The 23,046-nt window shown below is 49.5% G+C and overlaps 1 protein-coding gene across 1 annotated transcript in view; it reads right to left on the bottom strand.

Moving 5' to 3' along the window:
- The window catches only part of INPPL1 (inositol polyphosphate phosphatase like 1), a gene marked incomplete at its 5' end in the record, with an annotated part of 30,662 nt that extends 7,616 nt beyond the window's left edge, over positions 1-23,046 (bottom strand). Inside the window, 13 exons of the mRNA XM_056556712.1 lie at positions 1,923-2,050; positions 4,347-5,064; positions 6,757-6,894; positions 8,493-8,577; positions 8,663-8,818; positions 9,092-9,179; positions 11,073-11,161; positions 11,277-11,390; positions 11,589-11,678; positions 11,763-11,844; positions 18,801-18,889; positions 22,657-22,756; positions 22,981-23,046. Coding sequence (XP_056412687.1) covers positions 1,923-2,050; positions 4,347-5,064; positions 6,757-6,894; positions 8,493-8,577; positions 8,663-8,818; positions 9,092-9,179; positions 11,073-11,161; positions 11,277-11,390; positions 11,589-11,678; positions 11,763-11,844; positions 18,801-18,889; positions 22,657-22,756; positions 22,981-23,046 — 1,943 coding nt within the window. The remainder of the gene's footprint in view (positions 1-1,922; positions 2,051-4,346; positions 5,065-6,756; positions 6,895-8,492; positions 8,578-8,662; positions 8,819-9,091; positions 9,180-11,072; positions 11,162-11,276; positions 11,391-11,588; positions 11,679-11,762; positions 11,845-18,800; positions 18,890-22,656; positions 22,757-22,980) is intronic.

Below are 23,046 nucleotides of genomic sequence, written 5' to 3'. Positions count from 1 at the left end.
TAATTACACCCTTAGGATCTGCTGCCCCCTACTGGTGACCACTATGTAATTACACCCTTAGGATCTGCTGCCCCCTACTGGTGATCACTATGTAATTACACCCTTAGGTTCTGCTGCCCCCTACTGGTGATCACTATGTAATTACACCCTTAGGTTCTGCTGCCCTCTACTTGTGATCACTATGTAATTACACCCTTAGGATCTGCTGCCCCCTACTGGTGATCACTATGTAATTACACCCTTAGGATCTGCTGCCCCCTACTGGTGATCACTATGTAATTACACCCTTAGGATCTGCTGCCCCCTACTGGTGACCACTATGTAATTACACCCTTAGGATCTGCTGCCCCCTACTGGTGATCACTATGTAATTACACCCTTAGGTTCTGCTGCCCCCTACTGGTGATCACTATGTAATTACACCCTTAGGTTCTGCTGCCCTCTACTGGTGACCACTATGTAATTACACCCTTAGGTTCTGCTGCCCCTACTGGTGATCACTATGTAATTACATCCTTATGTTCTGCTGCCCCTACTGGTGATCACTATGTAATTACACCCTTAGGTTCTGCTGCCCCTACTGGTGATCACTATGTAATTACACCCTTAGGTTCTGCTGCCCCTACTGGTGATCACTATGTAATTACACCCTTAGGATCTGCTGCCCCCTACTGGTGACCACTATGTAATTACACCCTTAGGATCTGCTGCCCCTACTGGTGATCACTATGTAATAACACCCTTAGGTTCTGCTGCCCCCTACTGGTGATCACTATGTAATTACACCCTTAGGTTCTGCTGCCCCCTACTGGTGATCACTATGTAATTACACCCTTAGGTTCTGCTGCCCCTACTGGTGATCACTATGTAATTACACCCTTAGGTTCTGCTGCCCTCTACTTGTGATCACTATGTAATTACACCCTTAGGTTCTGCTGCCCCCTACTGGTGATCACTATGTAATTACACCCTTAGGTTCTGCTGCCCCCTACTGGTGATCACTATGTAATTACACCCTTAGGTTCTGCTGCCCCCTACTGGTGATCACTATGTAATTACACCCTTAGGATCTGCTGCCCCCCTACTGGTGATCACTATGTAATTACACCCTTAGGATCTGCTGCCCCCTACTGGTGATCACTATGTAATTACACCCTTAGGTTCTGCTGCCCCCTACTGGTGATCACTAGGTAACTATTCCCACCATACACGCCCTATGGTTGCCCATAGCAACCAATCAGATCGCTTTCATTTTTGAAAAGGCATCTGAAAAATGAAAGCAGCGATCTGATTGGTTGCTAGGGGCAACTCCGCAATGTCTCCTCTGGTTCTGATTAATCTCCCACTATATGACCATAAGTATGTGAACCCGTCAGGTCATTAATACAGATTTTCCTCTCCCCCATTCTGACAGCCTCCACTCTTCTTAATGCACTTTTTTAAAGGTTTTGGGGGGGAATTTGTGCCACATCTGTGAGGTCAGACCCTGATATTGGGGGTCCCTGAGGGGTTGGGGGTCCGGATCTGACAAATACTTCAGTTCCTTCAGTCTGTATGGAGCTCACTGAGTGCACAGGGGGCATTGAGAACAGCCCCGGACTATTACCCCCTCCTCCTCCACAGGTAACAGCCGGCACCATGAAGATTTCCCAGATAGTGAACATATTTCTTCTGCTTTACACGACTCCAGCAGCCGCCTGGCATTGATCATGCTGATCTTGGGGATTGTCTGCGGCCACAACATACTTAACACCACTGCAGCCGCCTCTTGGCCCAAATGACTAGCAGTGTCTGTGTATGGAGAGGACTGGTCTGTGGGGCAGGATCAATGACTCGGAGGGGTGCACATACTTTTGGTCACATGAATACAAACACTTCTACATGGAGCATCATTAGGAGTTGCGCTCCTGTCACGTCCATACCTGAGGAATTCCAGATCGTCCCATCCGTTGTGGATCAGCCCCTCCTCATATCTCTCCAGCCCGATGGCTCGGAGCCACTCACCGACGCTGGTGCCCTGCAATGAGTTGCGACCCCCCTGGTATGCGGCCTATGGGGGGGGGGGGGGGGGGAGAAGAGTATAAACCGCTTTATCACCACATACATGGGCATATATGGTATTAAAGGGGTACTCCGGTGGAAAACTTTTTTTTTTAATCAACTGGTGCCAGAAAGTTAAACAGACTTGTAAATTACTTCTATTAAAAAATCTTAATCCTTCCAGTACTTATTAGCTGCTGAATACTACAGAGGAAATTCTTTTCTTTTTGAAACACAGAGCTCTCTGCTGACATCATGACCACAGTGCTCTCTGCTGACATCTCTGTCCATTTTAGGAACTGACCAGAGCTGCATATGTTTACTATGGGGATTTTCTCCTACTCTGGACAGTTCCTAAAATGGACAGAGATGTCAGCAGAGAGCACTGTGCTCGTGATGTCAGCAGAGAGCTCTGTGTTTCAAAAAGAAAAGAATTTGCTCTGTAGTATTCAGCAGCTAACAAGTACTAGAAGGATTAAGATTTTTTAATAGAAGTAATTTACAAATCTGTTTAACTTTCTTGCACCATCTGATTAAAAAAAAAAAAAAAAAAAAAAAAAAGCTTTCCACCGGAGTACCCCTTTAACCCCTTTAGGGCGCAGCCCATTTGGGCCTTAAGATCGCAGACAATAAAAATTTAACGTTTTCGTTTTTTCCTCCTCGCCTTCAAAAAATCATAACTCTTTTATTTTGTCATCCACAGACTAGTATGAGGGCTTGTTTTTTGCGCGACCAGTTGTCCGTTGTAACGCCATCACTCACATTACCATAAAATGTATGGCGCAACCAAAAATATACTATTTGTGTGGGGGAAATGAAAAAGAAAACCGTAATTTTGCTAATTTTTGAAGGTTTTGTTTTCACGACGTACAATTTACGGTATAAATGACGTGTGTTCTTTATTCTTTGGGTCAATACGATTAAAATGATCCCCATGATTATACACTTTTCTATTACGGCTGCGCTTAAAAAAATCGCAAACTGTTTAACCAAATTAGTACGTTTAAAATCCCCCTTTTTTGAAGACCTATAACTTTTTAATTTTTCCGTATAAGCGGCGGTATGAGGGCTAATTTTTTGCGCCGTGATCTGTGCTTTTTATTGATACCATATTTGCTTATATAGAACTTTTAATCTATTTTATATTGATTTTTTGGGGAATAAAATGTTATAAAAAAGCATCTATTTTGGAATGTTTATTTTTACGTTCACGCCGATCACCGTACGGTATCATTAACATATTATTTTAATAGTTCAGATATTTACGCACGCGGCGATACCAAATATGTATATAAAATATTTTTGTAACACTTTTTGGGGGTGAAATAGGGAAAATGGGACAATTTAAGTTTTTATTGGGGGAGGGGGTTTTTCAAAATTTTTTTACTTTATTTTTTTTACTTTTAATTTTTACACTTTAATAGTCCCCATAGGGGACTATTTGACTATTTATAGCAATCACTCGATTGCTAATACTGTTCAGTGCTATGTATAGGACATAGCACTGATCAGTGTTATCGGACATCGTCTGCTCTGGTCTGCGGGAAGGCAGCAGAGCCAGGTGAGGGGACCTCCGGCCGCCATGCTGGATGATCGGATTGCCGCGACAGCGCTGCGGGTGATCTGATCATCCATTTTAGTGCCCGTGATGCTGCAGATGCCGTGATCTGTATTGATCATGGCATCTGAAGGGTTAATGGCGGACATCCGAGGGATCGCGGATGTCCGCCTTTACCGGCGGGTCCCTGGCTGCAATCAGCAGCCGGAACCTACCGCGCATAATCCGGGCATCGCTCCGATGCTCGCGGTTATGCTTAGGTCGTAAATGTACGTCCTAGTGCGTTAAGTACCACCTCAGCAGGACGTACATTTACGTCCTCCGTCGTTAAGGGGTTAAAGTGGTACTCCAAGGTTTATAAATGTAGCCTCTAACCAAGTGTTTCCCAACCATGGTGCCTCCAGCTGTTGCAAAACATGCTGGGAGTTGTAGTTTTGCAACAGCTGGAGGCACCCTGGTTGGGCAACACTGCCCTAACCACAGGATAGGATATAAGTGTCTGATAGCGGGGGTCCGACCATTGGGACCCTCCAGCTATCTTCAGAAACAGGCCTGCACTCCTAGGCGCACGGACAGCACGCTCTCCACGTACTGTCTATAGGAGTGTTGGCGATACCTGAGTGATGTATTCTGGTACCCCCAGCGCCCCCACAGGGTGACAACCGTAGTCTCTGGCTCTATTGGTTGTCACTCTGCTTTCCCAGGATCAGACACAATGAGTAGAGATCCTCCCCCGGTGCTCTCCTACCTCCTCGGCCAGATCCTCCTGGATGCTCTCGCGGATGCAGTGCGGTGGGAAGACGAGAGGGCGGCTGAAGTCCATGCTGCGGGGAGGAAGCTCCATTTTGCCTTTTGCAGCCATGATGTGGGCGGAGCATCTCTGGGACTCCGCCTTACTCCCGGAATAGTCCACCTCACTGAGGGTGCGCGCCATCTGCAGTACAGAGCAGGAGCGGTCGTCCTGGTGCGCGGTGCCACCGCTGTGAGTCTCTGCCATGTAGGAGGATTGTGGGGTGGGTAGAGGCGGACGGGACTGGGTTTTGGGGTGATACTTGGTTTCGGGGGGATCGCTGAAGGTGACGCCCACCCGGACTTTGCGCTGTTCCGCCTCCTCTGAGGGTCTGGAGTGCAGCTCGACGGACGTCATATAGAAAGGATTATCCAGCATCTCAAACTCAGTGGATTTAGGGAGAGGCGGGGGAGGGAAATCAGGGGGCGGCAGATTGAGGGTGCCCACATCTTCATCAGACGACGCCTCCTCCGTCCTGGCGCTGTGCGGGTACTGACGCCGCTGCACCGGAACCGTGATCTGGACTTTGTTCTTGGGAGCTGTAGAAGAAGCTGCTGCCTGCCCGTCAGGGGTTAATATCTGGTGGGGGACGCCCTCCAGGACGTAGTAGGCGGGGTTATTGAAGCTGTTTTTGGAGCCGTGGCCGTCACCCTCCGCCTGCGCCTCCATCTTACACCTAAAAAGACAAAAACAATGATCAAGACCTCAGGAGGACGTCACCTCATAATGGAGGAGATCAAGACCTGCCCATAGCAACCAATCACATCGCTGCTTTCACTATTCACAGGACTATTTGAAAATGAAAGCAGCGATCTGATTGGTTGCTATGGGCAGGTTTTGATAAATCTCCCCCAATGTGTAACTTCTGATGCGTCTCACACTCCATTCACACCCAAAGCTGTAGTCATAATTGTGTTTTTATACTATCCAGTTACAGCTCACGAAAGACACAGTGTGCACTTCAGCCCCGTGCCATAATACAGCTAGAGAATAGTGAGTGCAGCTCTGGAGGTGACTGGAGGATAAGACATGATGTAGCAGCAGAATAGTGAGTGCAGCTCTGGAGGTGACTGGAGGATAAGACATGATGTGACAGCAGAATAGTGAGTGCAGCTCTGGAGGTGACTGGTGGATAAGACATGATGTAACAGTAGAATAGTGAGTGCAGCTCTGGAGGTGACTGGAGGATAAGACATGATGTAACTGCAGAATAGTGAGTGCAGATCTGGAGGATAAGACATGATGTGACAGCAGAATAGTGAGTGCAGCTCTGGAGGTGACTGGAGGATAAGGCATGATGTAACTGCAGAATAGTGAGTGCAGCTCTAGAGGTGACTGGAGGATAAGACATGATGTAACTGCAGAATAGTGAGTGCAGATCTGGAGGATAAGACATGATGTGACAGCAGAATAGTGAGTGCAGCTCTGGAGGTGAACAGAGGATAAGACATTATGTAACAGCAGAATAGTGAGTGCAGCTCTGGAGGTGACTGGTGGATAAGACATGATGTAACAGTAGAATAGTGAGTGCAGCTCTGGAGGTGACTGGAGGATAAGACATGATGTAACTGCAGAATAGTGAGTGCAGATCTGGAGGATAAGACATGATGTGACAGCAGAATAGTGAGTGCAGCTCTGGAGGTGAACAGAGGATAAGACATGATGTAACTGCAGAATAGTGAGTGCAGCTCTGGAGGTGACTGGAGGATAAGACATGATGTAATTGCAGAATAGTGAGTGCAGCTCTGGAGGTGACTGGAGGATAAGACCTGATGTAACAGCAGAATAGTGAGTGCAGCTCCGGAGGTGACTGGAGGATAAGACATGATGTAACTGCAGAATAGTGAGTGCAGCTCCGGAGGTGACTGGAGGATAAGACATGATGTAACAGCAGAATAGTGAGTGCAGCTCTGGAGGGGACTGGAGGATAAGACCTGATGTAACAGCAGAATAGTGAGTGCAGCTCCGGAGGTGACTGGAGGATAAGATATGATGTAACAGCAGAATAGTGAGTGCAGCTCTGGAGGAGACTGGAGGATAAGACCTGATGTAACAGCAGAATAGTGAGTGCAGCTCTGGAGGATAAGACATGATGTAACAGCAGAATAGTGAGTGCAGCTCTGGAGGAGACTGGAGGATAAGACCTGATGTAACAGCAGAATAGTGAGTGCAGCTCTGGAGGTGACTGGAGGATAAGACCTGATGTAACAGCAGAATAGTGAGTGCAGCTCTGGAGGTGACTGGAGGATAAGACATGATGTAACAGCAGAATAGTGAGTGCAGTTACTATGATCTCACAGAATTAACCCCTCTGCTGCCATAAAGGATGATGAAAGGAAGGGTTCTCTCATAGGAGTGTGTGCAGTACCGTGTCAGTGCCGGGTCCTCCTTGACAGTACCGGGCAGGCGGCTGGTGATAGGACTTTGACCTTTTTCAGGTTCCTCAAACAACTTCCCGAGCGTTGGTGCTGGCGCCTCGGCTGGTGGACACCTCTTGCTGATGGGTCTATAAAACAAACGGCGGAAATGTGAATGGATCAGTGACATCATAAAAGCAAAAGGGGGGGGCACTTCAGGGGGAGGGGCATTACATGTTGAACTTGTGGTTGGGGCGGGGTCACTTCAGGGGGAGGTGCATTACCTGGTGTACTTGTGGTTGGGGCGGGGTCACTTCAGGGGGAGGGGCATAACATGTTGAACTTGTGGTTGGGGCGGGGTCACTTCAGGGGAGGTGCATTACCTGGTGTACTTGTGGTTGGGGCGGGGTCACTTCAGGGGGAGGGGCATTACCTGGTGTACTTGTGGTTGGGGTGGTGGGAGGCGGGGTCACTTTAGGGGGAGGGGCATTACCTGGTGTACTCGTGGTTGGGGGCGGGGTCACTTCAGGGGGAGGTGCATTACCTGGTGTACTTGTGGTTGGGGCGGGGTCACTTCAGGGGGAGGGGCATTACCTGGTGTACTTGTGGTTGGGGTGGTGGGAGACGGGGTCACTTTAGGGGGAGGGGCATTATCTGGTGTACTCGTGGTTTGGGGCGGGGTCACTTCAGGGGGTGGGGCATTACCTGATGTACTCGTGGTTGGGGCGGGGTCACTTCAGGGGGAGGGGCATTACCTGGTGTACTCGTGGTTGGGGTGGTGGGAGGCGGGGGTCACTTCAGGGGGAGGGGCATTACCTGGTGTAGTCGTGGTTGGGGTGGTGGGAGGCGGGGTCACTTCAGGGGGAGGGGCATTACCTGGTGTACTCGTGGTTGGGGCGGGGTCACTTCAGGGGGAGGGGCATTACCTGGTGTACTTGTGGTTGGGGTGGTGGGAGGCGGGGTCACTTTAGGGGGAGGGGCATTACCTGGTGTACTCGTGGTTGGGGGCGGGGTCACTTCAGGGGGTGGGGCATTACCTGATGTACTCGTGGTTGGGGTGGTGGGGGGCGGGGTCACTTCAGGGGGAGGGGCATTACCTGGTGTACTCGTGGTTGGGGCGGGGTCACTTCAGGGGGAGGGGCATTACCTGGTGTACTCGTGGTTGGGGCGGGGTCACTTCAGGGGGAGGGGCATTACCTGGTGTACTCGTGGTTGGGGCGGGGTCACTTCAGGGGGAGGGGCATTACCTGGTGTACTCGTGGTTGGGGCGGGGTCACTTCAGGGGGAGGGGCATTACCTGGTGTACTCGTGGTTGGGGCGGGGTCACTTCAGGGGGAGGGGCATTACCTGGTGTACTCGTGGTTGGGGCGGGGTCACTTCAGGGGGAGGGGCATTACCTGGTGTACTCGTGGTTGGGGCGGGGTCACTTCAGGGGGAGGGGCATTACCTGGTGTACTCGTGGTTGGGGCGGGGTCACTTCAGGGGGAGGGGCATTACCTGGTGTACTCGTGGTTGGGGCGGGGTCACTTCAGGGGGAGGGGCATTACCTGGTGTACTCGTGGTTGGGGCGGGGTCACTTCAGGGGGAGGGGCATTACCTGGTGTACTCGTGGTTGGGGCGGGGTCACTTCAGGGGGAGGGGCATTACCTGGTGTACTCGTGGTTGGGGCGGGGTCACTTCAGGGGGAGGGGCATTACCTGGTGTACTCGTGGTTGGGGCGGGGTCACTTCAGGGGGAGGGGCATTACCTGGTATACTCGTGGTTGGGGCGGGACATGGATGGTGGTTTCCCTTTTACTGCTCCAGTTTCATCCTTGTCTATACTGATCCATTCTGGAGGAAGAGAAGACGGTCAGGTCATGTGACTGCGGTCTCCTAAGCTCCTCCCACTCATCCCATGCTCGTTTTTCTGTCTTACCGTACAGGCGCTCTCTGGTTCCCATGCGCTCTGCCGGCACCCGCACCTTCATGGAGCCTCTGATATTGCCGGTCTCTTCTCCTCGGTGGGACAGATAGGTGAGGAACTGCTGCGCGGTGCTGCCGATCATGGACTTCAGCGCAATGACGCATTCGCCTGCAAAGGATTGACAGAAAAACGTAAAGAACCTGTATACCTGCCCATAGTGTGGCTCCTTACAGCAGTGTTTCCCAACCAGGGTGCCTCCAGCTGTTGCAAAACTACAACTCCCAGCATGCCCGGACAGCCGTTGGCTGTCCGGGCATGCTGGGAGTTGTAGTTTTGCAACAGCTGGAGGCACCCTGATTGGGAAACACTGCCTTCCAGTCTAATCTTCCGTGATGGATACGGCGCCCCCCTGAGGCTGTAAATGATATGAGCGGTCCTCACCGTACGACTCGTATCCGTCCATGGACTTCACGGTCAGTAATAAGTGCTGATCCTGAAGGTACTCGATCTCCGACAGGATGGGCCGGAGCTGGAAGAGCAGAGAACTACATCACCTGTGTGTCCCAGGTCAGAGAATCTACAGAGGAGCAGCGCCCCCCGGTGACAGCATGAAGACACTGCATCTGTCTGCTGAACCAGAGATCAGGCGTGCAATGTCCTGCAGATCTCTATAGGTCAGTGCTGTAATAATCTGCAGGATTTATCACTATGTATCTATGAAGAGGTAGAGAGGACAGAGCAATGTTCTGCAGATCTCTATAGGTCAGCTGTGTAATAATCTGCAGGATTTATCACTATGTATCTGTCAGGAGGTAGAGAGCAGAGTGCGATGTTCTGCAGATCTCTATAGGTCAGTGGTGTAATAATCTGCAGGATTTATCACTATGTATCTGTGAGGAGGTAGAGAGGAGAGTGCGATGTTCTGCAGATCTCTATAGGTCAGTGGAGTAATAATCTGCAGGATTTATCACTATGTATCTATGAAGAGGTAGAGAGGACAGAGCAATGTTCTGCAGATCTCTATAGGTCAGTGGTGTAATAATCTGCAGGATTTATCACTATGTATCTGACAGGAGGTAGAGGGGAGAGTGCAATGTTCTGCAGATCTCTATAGGCAAGTGGTGTAATAATCTGCAGGATTTATCACTATTTATCTGTCAGGAGGTAGAGGGGAGAGTGCAATGTTCTGCAGATCTCTATAGGTCAGCTGTGTAATAATCTGCAGGATTTATCACTATGTATCTGTCAGGAGGTAGAGAGCAGAGTGCGATGTTCTGCAGATCTCTATAGGTCAGTGGTGTAATAATCTGCAGGATTTATCACTATGTATCTGTCAGGAGGTAGAGAGGAGAGTGCGATGTTCTGCAGATCTCTATAGGTCAGCTGTGTAATAATCTGCAGGATTTATCACTATGTATCTGTCAGGAGGTAGAGAGGAGAGTGCGATGTTCTGCAGATCTCTATAGATCAGTGGAGTAATAATCTGCAGGATTTATCACTATGTATCTATGAAGAGGTAGAGAGGACAGAGCAATGTTCTGCAGATCTCTATAGGTTAGTGGTGTAATAATCTGCAGGATATATCAATATGGATCTGTGAAGAGGTAGAGAGGAGAGTGCAATGTTCTGCAGATCTCTAGAGAGGTAAGAGGTGTAATAATCTGCAGGATATATCACTATGTATCTGTCAGGAGGTAGAGAGGATTGAGCAATGTTCTGCAGATCTCTATAGGTCAGTGCAGTAATAATCTGCAGGATATATCACTATGTATCTATCAGGAGGTAGAGAGGAGAGTGTGATGTTCTGCAGATCTCTATAGGTCAGAGGTGTGATAATCTGCAGGATATATCACTATGTATGTGTTAGGAGGTAGAGAGGAGAGTGTGATGTTCTGCAGACCTCTAGAAAAGTCAGTGATGTAATAATCTGCAGGATATATCACTATGTATCTATCAGGAGGTGTAGAGGAGAGTGTGATGTTCTGCAGATCTCTATAGGTCAGAGGTGTGATAATCTGCAGGATATATCACTATGTATCTATCAGGAGGTAGAGAGGAGAGTGCGATGTTCTGCAGATCTCTTAGGTAAGTGGTGTAATAATCTGCAGGGTATATCACTATGTATCTGTCAGGAGGTAGAGAGGAGAGTGCGATGTTCTGCAGGTCTCTATAGGTCAGTGGTGTAATAATCTGCAGGATATATCACTGTGTATTTATCAGGAGGTAGAGAGGAGAGTGCAATGTTCTGTAGACCTCTAGAGAAGTCAGTGGAGTAATAATCTGCAGGATATATCACTATGTATCTATCAGGAAGTAGAGAGGAGAGTGCGATGTTCTGTAGACCTCTAGAGAAGTCAGTGGAGTAATAATCTGCAGAACACATCAGAGGGAGCGATGTTCTGCAGATGTGCCAGTCACTCACAGTTGGCAGCTGTCTCGATGACCACTGGACCTTCAGGAAGTTGACGTTGTCGATGCTCTGACTGTCGTTCTCGCTGCTCTTCTTATACTCTGTGAGGAGGAGACAGGACACCTTAGAGGGGCACTCACCTGGTAGGTACCGTGTGGCCCCTAAGTAAAGTTGGGGGCCCCCTCATTGTGAGCAGAGGACCAAAGATCCACTCACCTTCCAAACATCCGGAATAGAACTCTATGAAGAACTTGGTTCTGCTGGCCGTCTTCACGATGGCTTCGATGCTCTCGAACTCTATGTACGCCTGCTCTGATGGCTTCAGGAGACCTAACACAAGACGGAGCGTCAGCTCACAAGACAAGGCACAAAGGAAGACAACATCCCTCTGGTGGGGTCACCACCTCACAATGTGGGGGGCTGGGGGACTCCAGTATGATGTCTGACAGCTCCATCCCCCGACTGCAGTGCAGGAGATGGGAACAGCCGCAGAGCCTGGTTATATAACTTTATTGATAAACCACCAACCTTTCTTAGAGACAAACTGTGACGTCACTCCGACCTCGAATGATGCAAACACCGGAGAATGGTCACTGGTCATGATGTCATCGGTGCAGCCTGAAGACAACAAGACCCCCAGATTAAAGTCGGGTACACGCAAGCCCCCCACACTGCCTCCCATATGTGAAGATCAGCACTCACCGTACGAGTTACATATCATGTGGGTTTCTGGGTAGGATTTCCACAGGATCCGGTCGCACCAGGAAGGGACATTGGTTCGGAGCTGAAATAAAGCCAAGAAAAAGAGACTCAGTCCATGGGGGACGATAACAGCCGCAACCGGTGTTATTACAGGCAGAGGCGCCGCACAGAAGAGACATCACTACATATGAGCATGAAGACCGAGACAGCATATCCACCATAGAGAGGAAGAGACATCACTACATATGACCATAGAGACAGCATATCCACCATAGAGAGGAAGAGACATCACTACATATGACCATAGAGACCGAGACAGCATATCCACCATAGAGAGGAAGAGACATCACTACATATGACCATAGAGACAGCATATCCACCATAGAGAGGAAGAGACATCACTACATATGAGCATAGAGACAGCATATCCACCATAGAGAGGAAGAGACATCACTACATATGAGCATGAAGACCGAGACAGCATATCCACCATAGAGAGGAAGAGACATCACTACATATGAGCATAGAGACCGAGACAGCATATCCACCATAGAGAGGAAGAGACATCACTACATATGAGCATAGAGACCGAGACAGCATATCCACCATAGAGAGGAAGAGACATCACTACATATGACCATAGAGACCGAGACAGCATATCCACCATAGAGAGGAAGAGACATCCCTACATATGAGCATAGAGACCGAGACAGCATATCCACCATAGAGAGGAAGAGACATCACTACATATGACCATAGAGACCGAGACAGCATATCCACCATAGAGAGGAAGAGACATCACTACATATGAGCATAGAGACCGAGACAGCATATCCACCATAAAGAGGAAGAGACATCACTACATATGACCATAGAGACCGAGACAGCATATCCACCATAAAGAGGAAGAGACATCACTACATATGACCATAGAGACATCATATCCACCATAGAGAGGAAGAGACATCACTACATATGAGCATAGAGACAGCATATCCACCATAGAGAGGAAGAGACATCACTACATATGACCATAGAGACCGAGACAGCATATCCACCATAGAGAGGAAGAGACATCACTACATATGAGCATAGAGACCGAGACAGCATATCCACCATAGAGAGGAAGAGACATCACTACATATGAGCATAGAGACAGCATATCCATCATAGAGAGGAGGAGACATCACTACATATGACCATAGAGACCGAGACAGCATATCCACCATAGAGAGGAAGAGACATCACTACATATGAGCATAGAGACCGAGACAGCATATCCACCATAGAGAGGAAGAGACATCACTACATATGAGCATAGAGACAGCATATCCACCATAGAGAGGAAGAGACATCCCTACACATGACCATAGAGACCGAGACAGCATATCCACCATAGAGAGGAAGAGACATCCCTACACATGACCATAGAGACCGAGACAGCATATCCACCATAGAGAGGAAGAGACATCCCTACACATGACCATAGAGACCGAGACAGCATATCCACCATAAAGAGGAAGAGACATCACTACATATGACCATAGAGACAGCATATCCACCATAGAGAGGAAGAGACATCACTACATATGACCATAGAGACAGCATATCCACCATAGAGAGGAAGAGACATCACTACATATGACCATAGAGACAGCATATCCACCATAGAGAGGAAGAGACATCACTACATATGACCATAGAGACAGCATATCCACCATAGAGAGGAAGAGACATCACTACATATGAGCATAGAGACAGCATATCCACCATAGAGAGGAAGAGACATCACTACATATGACCATAGAGACCGAGACAGCATATCCACCATAGAGAGGAAGAGACATCACTACATATGAGCATAGAGACCGAGACAGCATATCCACCATAGAGAGGAAGAGACATCACTACATATGACCATAGAGACAGCATATCCACCATAGAGAGGAAGAGACATCACTACATATGAGCATAGAGACCGAGACAGCATATCTACCATAGAGAGGAAGAGACATCACTACATATGACCATAGAGACAGCATATCCACCATAGAGAGGAAGAGACATCACTACATATGACCATAGAGACAGCATATCCACCATAGAGAGGAAGAGACATCACTACATATGAGCATGGAGACAGAGACAGCATATCCACCATAGAGAGGAAGAGACATCACTACATATGACCATAGAGACCGAGACAGCATATCCACCATAGAGAGGAAGAGACATCACTACATATGACCATAGAGACAGCATATCCACCATAGAGAGGAAGAGACATCACTACATATGACCATAGAGACCGAGACAGCATATCCACCATAGAGAGGAAGAGACATCACTACATATGAGCATAGAGACCGAGACAGCATATCCACCATAGAGAGGAAGAGACATCACTACATATGAGCATAGAGACCGAGACAGCATATCCACCATAGAGAGGAAGAGACATCACTACAAATGAGCATAGAGGCCGAGACAACATATCCACCATAGAGAGGAAGAGACATCACTACATATGAGCATAGAGACCGAGACAGCATATCCACCATAGAGAGGAAGAGACATCACTACATATGACCATAGAGACCGAGACAGCATATCCACCATAGAGAGGAAGAGACATCACTACATATGAGCATAGAGACAGCATATCCACCATAGAGAGGAAGAGACATCACTACATATGAGCATAGAGACAGCATATCCACCATAGAGAGGAAGAGACATCACTACATATGACCATAGAGACCGAGACAGCATATCCACCATAGAGAGGAAGAGACATCACTACATATGACCATAGAGACCGAGACAGCATTACCACCATAAAGAGGAAGAGACATCACTACATATGAGCATGAAGACCGAGACAGCATATCCACCATAGAGAGGAAGAGACATCACTACACATGACCATAGAGACAGCATATCCATCATAGAGAGGAAAAGACATCACTACATATGAGCAAAGAGACCGAGACAGCATATCCACCATAGAGAGGAAGAGACATCACTACATATGACCATAGAGACCGAGACAGCATATCCACCATAGAGAGGAAGAGACATCACTACATATGACCATAGAGACCGAGACAGCATATCCACCATAGAGAGGAAGAGACATCACTACACATGACCATAGAGACCGAGACAGCATATCCACCATAGAGAGGAAGAGACATCACTACATATGACCATAGTGACCGAGACAGCATATCCACCATAGAGAGGAAGAGACATCACTACATATGACCATAGAGACAGCATATCCACCATAGAGAGGAAGATACATCACTACATATGAGCATAGAGACAGCATATCCACCATAAAGAGGAAGAGACATCACTACATATGACCATAGAGACAGCATATCCACCATCGAGAGGAAGAGACATCACTACACATGACCATAGTGACCGAGACAGCATATCCACCATAGAGAGGAAGAGACATCACTACATATGACCATAGAGACAGCATATCCACCATAGAGAGGAAGAGACATCACTACATATGAGCAAAGAGACCGAGACAGCATATCCACCATAGAGAGGAAGAGACATCACTACATATGACCATAGAGACAGCATATCCACCATCGAGAGGAAGAGACATCACTACATATGAGCATAGAGACCGAGACAGCATATCCACCATAGAGAGGAAGAGACAGCACTACATATGACCATAGAGACAGCATATCCACCATAGAGAGGAAGCGACATCACTACATATGACCATAGAGGCCGAGACAGTATATCCACCATAGAGAGGAAGAGACATCACTACATATGAGCATAGAGACAGCATATCCACCATAGAGAGGAAGAGACATCACTACATATGAGCATAGAGACATCATATCCACCATAGAGAGGAAGAGACATCACTACATATGACCATAGAGACAGCATATCCACCATAGAGAGGAAGAGACATCACTACATATGACCATAGAGACAGCATATCCACCATAGAGAGGAAGAGAAATCACTACATATGACCATAGAGACCGAGACAGCATATCCACCATAGAGAGGAAGAGACATCACTACATATGACCATAGAGACCGAGACAGCATATCCACCATAGAGAGGAAGAGACATCACTACATATGACCATAGAGACCGAGACAGCATATCCACCATAGAGAGGAAGAGACATCACTACATATGAGCATAGAGACCGAGACAGCATATCCACCATAGAGAGGAAGAGACATCACTACATATGAGCATAGAGACCGAGACAGCATATCCACCATAGAGAGGAAGAGACATCACTACATATGACCATAGAGACAGAGACAGCATATCCACCATAGAGAGGAAGAGACATCACTACATATGAGCATAGAGACCGAGACAGCATATCCACCATAGAGAGGAAGAGACATCACTACATATGACCTTAGAGACAGCATAACCACCATAGAGAGGAAGAGACATCACTACATATGAGCATAGAGACAGCATATCCACCATAGAAGAGGAAGAGACATCACTACATATGACCATAGAGACAGAGACAGCATATCCACCATAGAGAGGAAGAGACATCACTACATATGACCATAGAGACCGAGACAGCATATCCACCATAGAGAGGAAGAGACATCACTACATATGACCATAGAGACCGAGACAGCATATCCACCATAGAGAGGAAGAGACATCACTACATATGACCATAGAGACCGAGACAGCATATCCACCATAGAGAGGAAGAGACATCACTACATATGACCATAGAGACCGAGACAGCATATCCACCATAAAGAGGAAGAGACATCACTACATATGAGCATAGAGACAGCATATCCACCATAGAGAGGAAGAGACATCCCTACACATGACCATAGAGACCGAGACAGCATATCCACCATAAAGAGGAAGAGACATCACTACATATGACCATAGAGACCGAGACAGCATATCCACCATAAAGAGGAAGAGACATCACTACATATGAGCATAGAGACCGAGACATATCCACCATAGAGAGGAAGAGACATCACTACATATGAGCATAGAGACAGCATATCCACCATAGAGAGGAAGAGACATCCCTACACATGACCATAGAGACCGAGACAGCATATCCACCATAAAGAGGAAGAGACATCACTACATATGACCATAGAGACCGAGACAGCATATCCACCATAAAGAGGAAGAGACATCACTACATATGAGCATAGAGACCGAGACAGCATATCCACCATAGAGAGGAAGAGACATCACTACATATGACCATAGAGACCGAGACAGCATATCCACCATAGAGAGGAAGAGACATCACTACATATGAGCATGAAGACCGAGACAGCATATCCACCATAGAGAGGAAGAGACATCCCTACACATGACCATAGAGACCGAGACAGCATATCCACCATAGAGAGGAAGAGACATCACTACATATGAGCAAAGAGACCGAGACAGCATATCCATCATAGAGAGGAAGAGACATCACTACATATGACCATAGAGACCGAGACAGCATATCCACCATAGAGAGGAAGAGACATCACTACATATGACCATAGAGACCGAGACAGCATATCCACCATAGAGAGGAAGAGACATCACTACATATGACCATAGAGACCGAGACAGCATATCCACCATAGAGAGGAAGAGACATCACTACATATGACCATAGAGACCGAGACAGCATATCCACCATAAAGAGGAAGAGACATCACTACATATGAGCATAGAGACAGCATATCCACCATAGAGAGGAAGAGACATCCCTACACATTGACCATAGAGACCGAGACAGCATATCCACCATAGAGAGGAAGAGACATCACTACATATGACCATAGAGACCGAGACAGCATATCCACCATAAAGAGGAAGAGACATCACTACATATGAACATAGAGACCGAGACAGCATATCCACCATAGAGAGGAAGAGACATCACTACATATGACCATAGAGACCGAGACAGCATATCCACCATAGAGAGGAAGAGACATCACTACATATGAGCATGAAGACCGAGACAGCATATCCACCATAGAGAGGAAGAGACATCCCTACACATGACCATAGAGACCGAGACAGCATATCCACCATAGAGAGGAAGAGACATCACTACATATGACCATAGAGACAGCATATCCACCATAAAGAGGAAGAGACATCACTACATATGACCATAGAGACCGAGACAGCATATCCACCATAGAGAGGAAGAGACATCCCTACACACGACCATAGAGACCGAGACAGCATATCCACCATAAAGAGGAAGAGACATCACTACATATGACCATAGAGACCGAGACAGCATATCCACCATAGAGAGGAAGAGACATCACTACATATGACCATAGAGACCGAGACAGCATATCCACCATAGAGAGGAAGAGACATCACTACATATGAGCATAGAGACAGCATATCCACCATAGAGAGGAAGAGACATCACTACATATGACCATAGAGACAGCATATCCACCATAGAGAGGAAGAGACATCACTACATATGACCATAGAGACAGCATATCCACCATAAAGAGGAAGAGACATCACTACATATGACCATAGAGACCGAGACAGCATATCCACCATAGAGAGGAAGAGACATCACTACATATGAGCATGAAGACCGAGACAGCATATCCACCATAGAGAGGAAGAGACATCCCTACACATGACCATAGAGACCGAGACAGCATATCCACCATAGAGAGGAAGAGACATCACTACATATGACCATAGAGACCGAGACAGCATATCCACCATAAGAGAGGAAGAGACATCACTACATATGACCATAGAGACCGAGACAGCATATCCACCATAGAGAGGAAGAGACATCACTACATATGAGCATAGAGACAGCATATCCACCATAGAGAGGAAGAGACATCACTACATATGAGCATGGAGACAGCATATCCACCATAGAGAGGAAGAGACATCACTACATATATACTCCAACATGGGGATGAAGAGACGGTCAGGATAGCGTTTGCTGTTAGACGGCTCCTGTGACCACTCACCCCAGTGGGCTTGTGCTTCTGCCACACGTAGGTGTCCCGGGATCCGCGCTCATAGCGATACGTGGGCGGGAACGTGATCTCCTCCTCATCTGAAACACAGAAACAGAAGACCATCAACCTTGGGGAGGATAGTGTGATGGGGGGATAGTATGATGGAGGATGGGGGGGGGGATAGTGTGATGGGGGGTAGTGTGATGGAGGATGGGGGGGGGGATAGTGTGATGGAGGATGGGGGGGGGGATAGTGTGATGGGGGGATAGTATGGAGGATGGGGGGGGGATAGTGTGATGGGGGGTAGTGTGATGGAGGATGGGGGGGATAGTGTGATGGAGGATGGTGGGGGGGGATAGTGTGATGGAGGATTGGGGGGGGATAGTGTGATGAAGGATGGGGGGATAGTGTGATGGAGGATGGGGGGGGGATAGTGTGATGGAGGATGGGGGGGGATAGTGTGATGGAGGGGGGATAGTGTGATGGAGGATGGGGGGATAGTGTGATGGAGGATTGGGGGGGGGGATAGTGTGATGGAGGATTGGGGGGGGGATAGTGTGATGGAGGATTGGGGGGGGATAGTGTGATGGAGGATTGGGGGGGGGATAGTGTGATGGAGGATTGGGGGGGGGATAGTGTGATGGAGGATGGGGGGGGATAGTGTGATGGAGGATGGGGGGGATAGTGTGATGGGGGGATAGTGTGATGGAGGATGGGGGGGGATAGTGTGATGGAGGGGGATAGTGTGATGGAGGATGGGGGGGGATAGTGTGATGGGGGATAGTGTGATGGAGGATGGGGGGGGGATAGTGTGATGGGGGGATAGTGTGATGGAGGATGGGGGGGATAGTGTGATGGAGGATTGGGGGGGGTAGTGTGATGGAGGATGGGGGGGGGGATAGTGTGATGGAGGATTGGGGGGGGATAGTGTGATGGAGGGGGGGGATAGTGTGATGGAGGATGGGGGGGATAGTGTGATGGAGGATGGGGGGGGATAGTGTGATGGAGGATGGGGGGGGATAGTGTGATGGAGGATGGGGGGGGATAGTGTGATGGGGGATAGTGTGATGGAGGATGGGGGGGATAGTGTGATGGGGGATAGTGTGATGGAGGATGGGGGGATAGTGTGATGGAGGATTGGGGGGGGGGGATAGTGTGATGGAGGATGGGGGGGGATAGTGTGATGGAGGATGGGGGGGGATAGTGTGATGGGGGGATAGTGTGATGGAGGATGGGGGGGGGATAGTGTGATGGAGGATGGGGGGGGATAGTGTGATGGAGGATGGGGGGGGATAGTGTGATGGAGGATGGGGGGGGGATAGTGTGATGGGGGATAGTGTGATGGAGGATGGGGGGATAGTGTGATGGAGGATTGGGGGGGGGATAGTGTGATGGAGGATGGGGGGGGGATAGTGTGATGGAGGATGGGGGGGGATAGTGTGATGGGGGGATAGTGTGATGGAGGATGGGGGGGGGATAGTGTGATGGAGGATGGGGGGGGGATAGTGTGATGGAGGATGGGGGGGGATAGTGTGATGGAGGATGGGGGGGGATAGTGTGATGGGGGATAGTGTGATGGAAGGATTGGGGGGGGGATAGTGTGATGGAGGATGGGGGGGGATAGTGTGATGGAGGATGGGGGGGGATAGTGTGATGGGGGGATAGTGTGATGGAGGATGGGGGGGGATAGTGTGATGGAGGATGGGGGGGGGGATAGTGTGATGGAGGATGGGGGGGGATAGTGTGATGGAGGATGGGGGGGGATAGTGTGATGGAGGATGGGGGGGGATAGTGTGATGGAGGATGGGGGGGGGATAGTGTGATGGAGGATGGGGGGGGGATAGTGTGATGGAGGATGGGGGGGGGATAGTGTGATGGAGGATGGGGGGGGATAGTGTGATGGAGGATGGGGGGGATAGTGTGATGGAGGATGGGGGGGGGAATAGTGTGATGAAGGATGGGGGGGAATAGTGTGATGGAGGATGGGGGGGAATAGTGTGATGGAGGATGGGGGGGGATAGTGTGATGGAGGATGGGGGGGGATAGTGTGATGAAGGATGGGGGGGAATAGTGTGATGAAGGATGGGGGGGAATAGTGTGATGGAGGATGGGGGGGGGATAGTGTGATGGAGGATGGGGGGGGATAGTGTGATGGAGGATGGGGGGGGGATAGTGTGATGGAGGATGGGGGGGGATAGTGTGATGGAGGATGGGGGGGGGGGGGATAGTGTAATGAAGATGGAGGATGGGGGGGATAGTGTGATGGAGGATGGGGGGGGATAGTGTGATGGAGGATGGGGGGGGGATAGTGTAATGAAGATGGAGGGGGGGGGATAGTGTGATGGAGGATGGGGGGGGAATAGTGTGATGAAGGATGGGGGGGAATAGTGTGATGGAGGATGGGGGGGAATAGTGTGATGGAGGATGGGGGGGATAGTGTGATGGAGGATGGGGGGGGATAGTGTGATGAAGGATGGGGGGGAATAGTGTGATGAAGGATGGGGGGGAATAGTGTGATGGAGGATGGGGGGGGGATAGTGTGATGGAGGATGGGGGGGGATAGTGTGATGGAGGATGGGGGGGGGATAGTGTGATGGAGGATGGGGGGGGATAGTGTGATGGAGGATGGGGGGGGGGGGATAGTGTAATGAAGATGGAGGATGGGGGGGATAGTGTGATGGAGGATGGGGGGGGATAGTGTGATGGAGGATGGGGGGGGGGATAGTGTAATGAAGATGGAGGGGGGGGATAGTGTGATGGAGGATGGGGGGGGATAGTGATGGAGGATGGGGGGGGGATAGTGTGATGGAGGATGGGGGGGGGATAGTGTGATGGAGGATGGGGGGGGGATAGTGTGATGGAGGATGGGGGGGGATAGTGTGATGGAGGATGGGGGGGATAGTGTGATGGAGGATGGGGGGGGGAATAGTGTGATGAAGGATGGGGGGGAATAGTGTGATGGAGGATGGGGGGGAATAGTGTGATGGAGGATGGGGGGGGATAGTGTGATGGAGGATGGGGGGGGATAGTGTGATGAAGGATGGGGGGGAATAGTGTGATGAAGGATGGGGGGGAATAGTGTGATGGAGGATGGGGGGGGGATAGTGTGATGGAGGATGGGGGGGGATAGTGTGATGGAGGATGGGGGGGGGATAGTGTGATGGAGGATGGGGGGGGATAGTGTGATGGAGGATGGGGGGGGGGGGGGATAGTGTAATGAAGATGGAGGATGGGGGGGATAGTGTGATGGAGGATGGGGGGGGATAGTGTGATGGAGGATGGGGGGGGATAGTGTAATGAAGATGGAGGGGGGGGATAGTGTGATGGAGGATGGGGGGGGAATAGTGTGATGGAGGATGGGGGGGGATAGTGTGATGGAGGATGGGGGGGGGATAGTGTGATGGAGGATGGGGGGGGATAGTGTGATGGAGGATGGGGGGGGGGGGGGGATAGTGTAATGAAGATGGAGGATGGGGGGGATAGTGTGATGGAGGATGGGGGGGGATAGTGTGATGGAGGATGGGGGGGGGGATAGTGTAATGAAGATGGAGGGGGGGGATAGTGTGATGGAGGATGGGGGGGGAATAGTGTGATGGAGGATGGGGGGGGATAGTGTGATGGAGGATGGGGGGGGGATAGTGTGATGGAGGATGGGGGGGGGGGATAGTGTGATGGAGGATGGGGGGGGATAGTGTGATGGAGGATGGGGGGGGGGGGGGATAGTGTAATGAAGATGGAGGATGGGGGGGGATAGTGTGATGGAGGATGGGGGGGGGGATAGTGTGATGGAGGATGGGGGGGGGGATAGTGTAATGAAGATGGAGGATGGGGGGGGTATGGATTATAATCAGGGATCAGATCTTACGGAATCGCAGGAAGATCTTGTTCTTCTCCTTTTCCAGGTTGAGTTGATCGACTTTCAGCAGAGGCTCAAATTCCTTCCGACTGATGAAATTCAGGATCTCCTGTGACCCAGAATACAGTGTGAAGGAGCGGTGGATGTCCGCCATATGTAATACCGTACTGTACGCTCCGCACTGCGCCCCGCACAGATGTGTCCTTTACATACCGCAAATCTACCGCGGCTAAATAACGTACCAATATGAGGGGTGAGGGGAATTCTACCATGTAATGTGAGTCTATGGGCAGGAGAGACGGCGGCGGACGTCACCCCCTCCCCCGGCCTTACCTGCACATCCATGTCCAGACGGTAGTTCAGGTCTCCAAACCAGAAGAGGTGGGTGAATCGCAGGGA

Source organism: Hyla sarda, chromosome 2, assembly GCF_029499605.1.
Source record: "Hyla sarda isolate aHylSar1 chromosome 2, aHylSar1.hap1, whole genome shotgun sequence".
NCBI classification, from domain to species: Eukaryota; Metazoa; Chordata; class Amphibia; order Anura; family Hylidae; genus Hyla; species Hyla sarda.
This window is presented reverse-complemented; position numbering and strand designations above follow the sequence as displayed.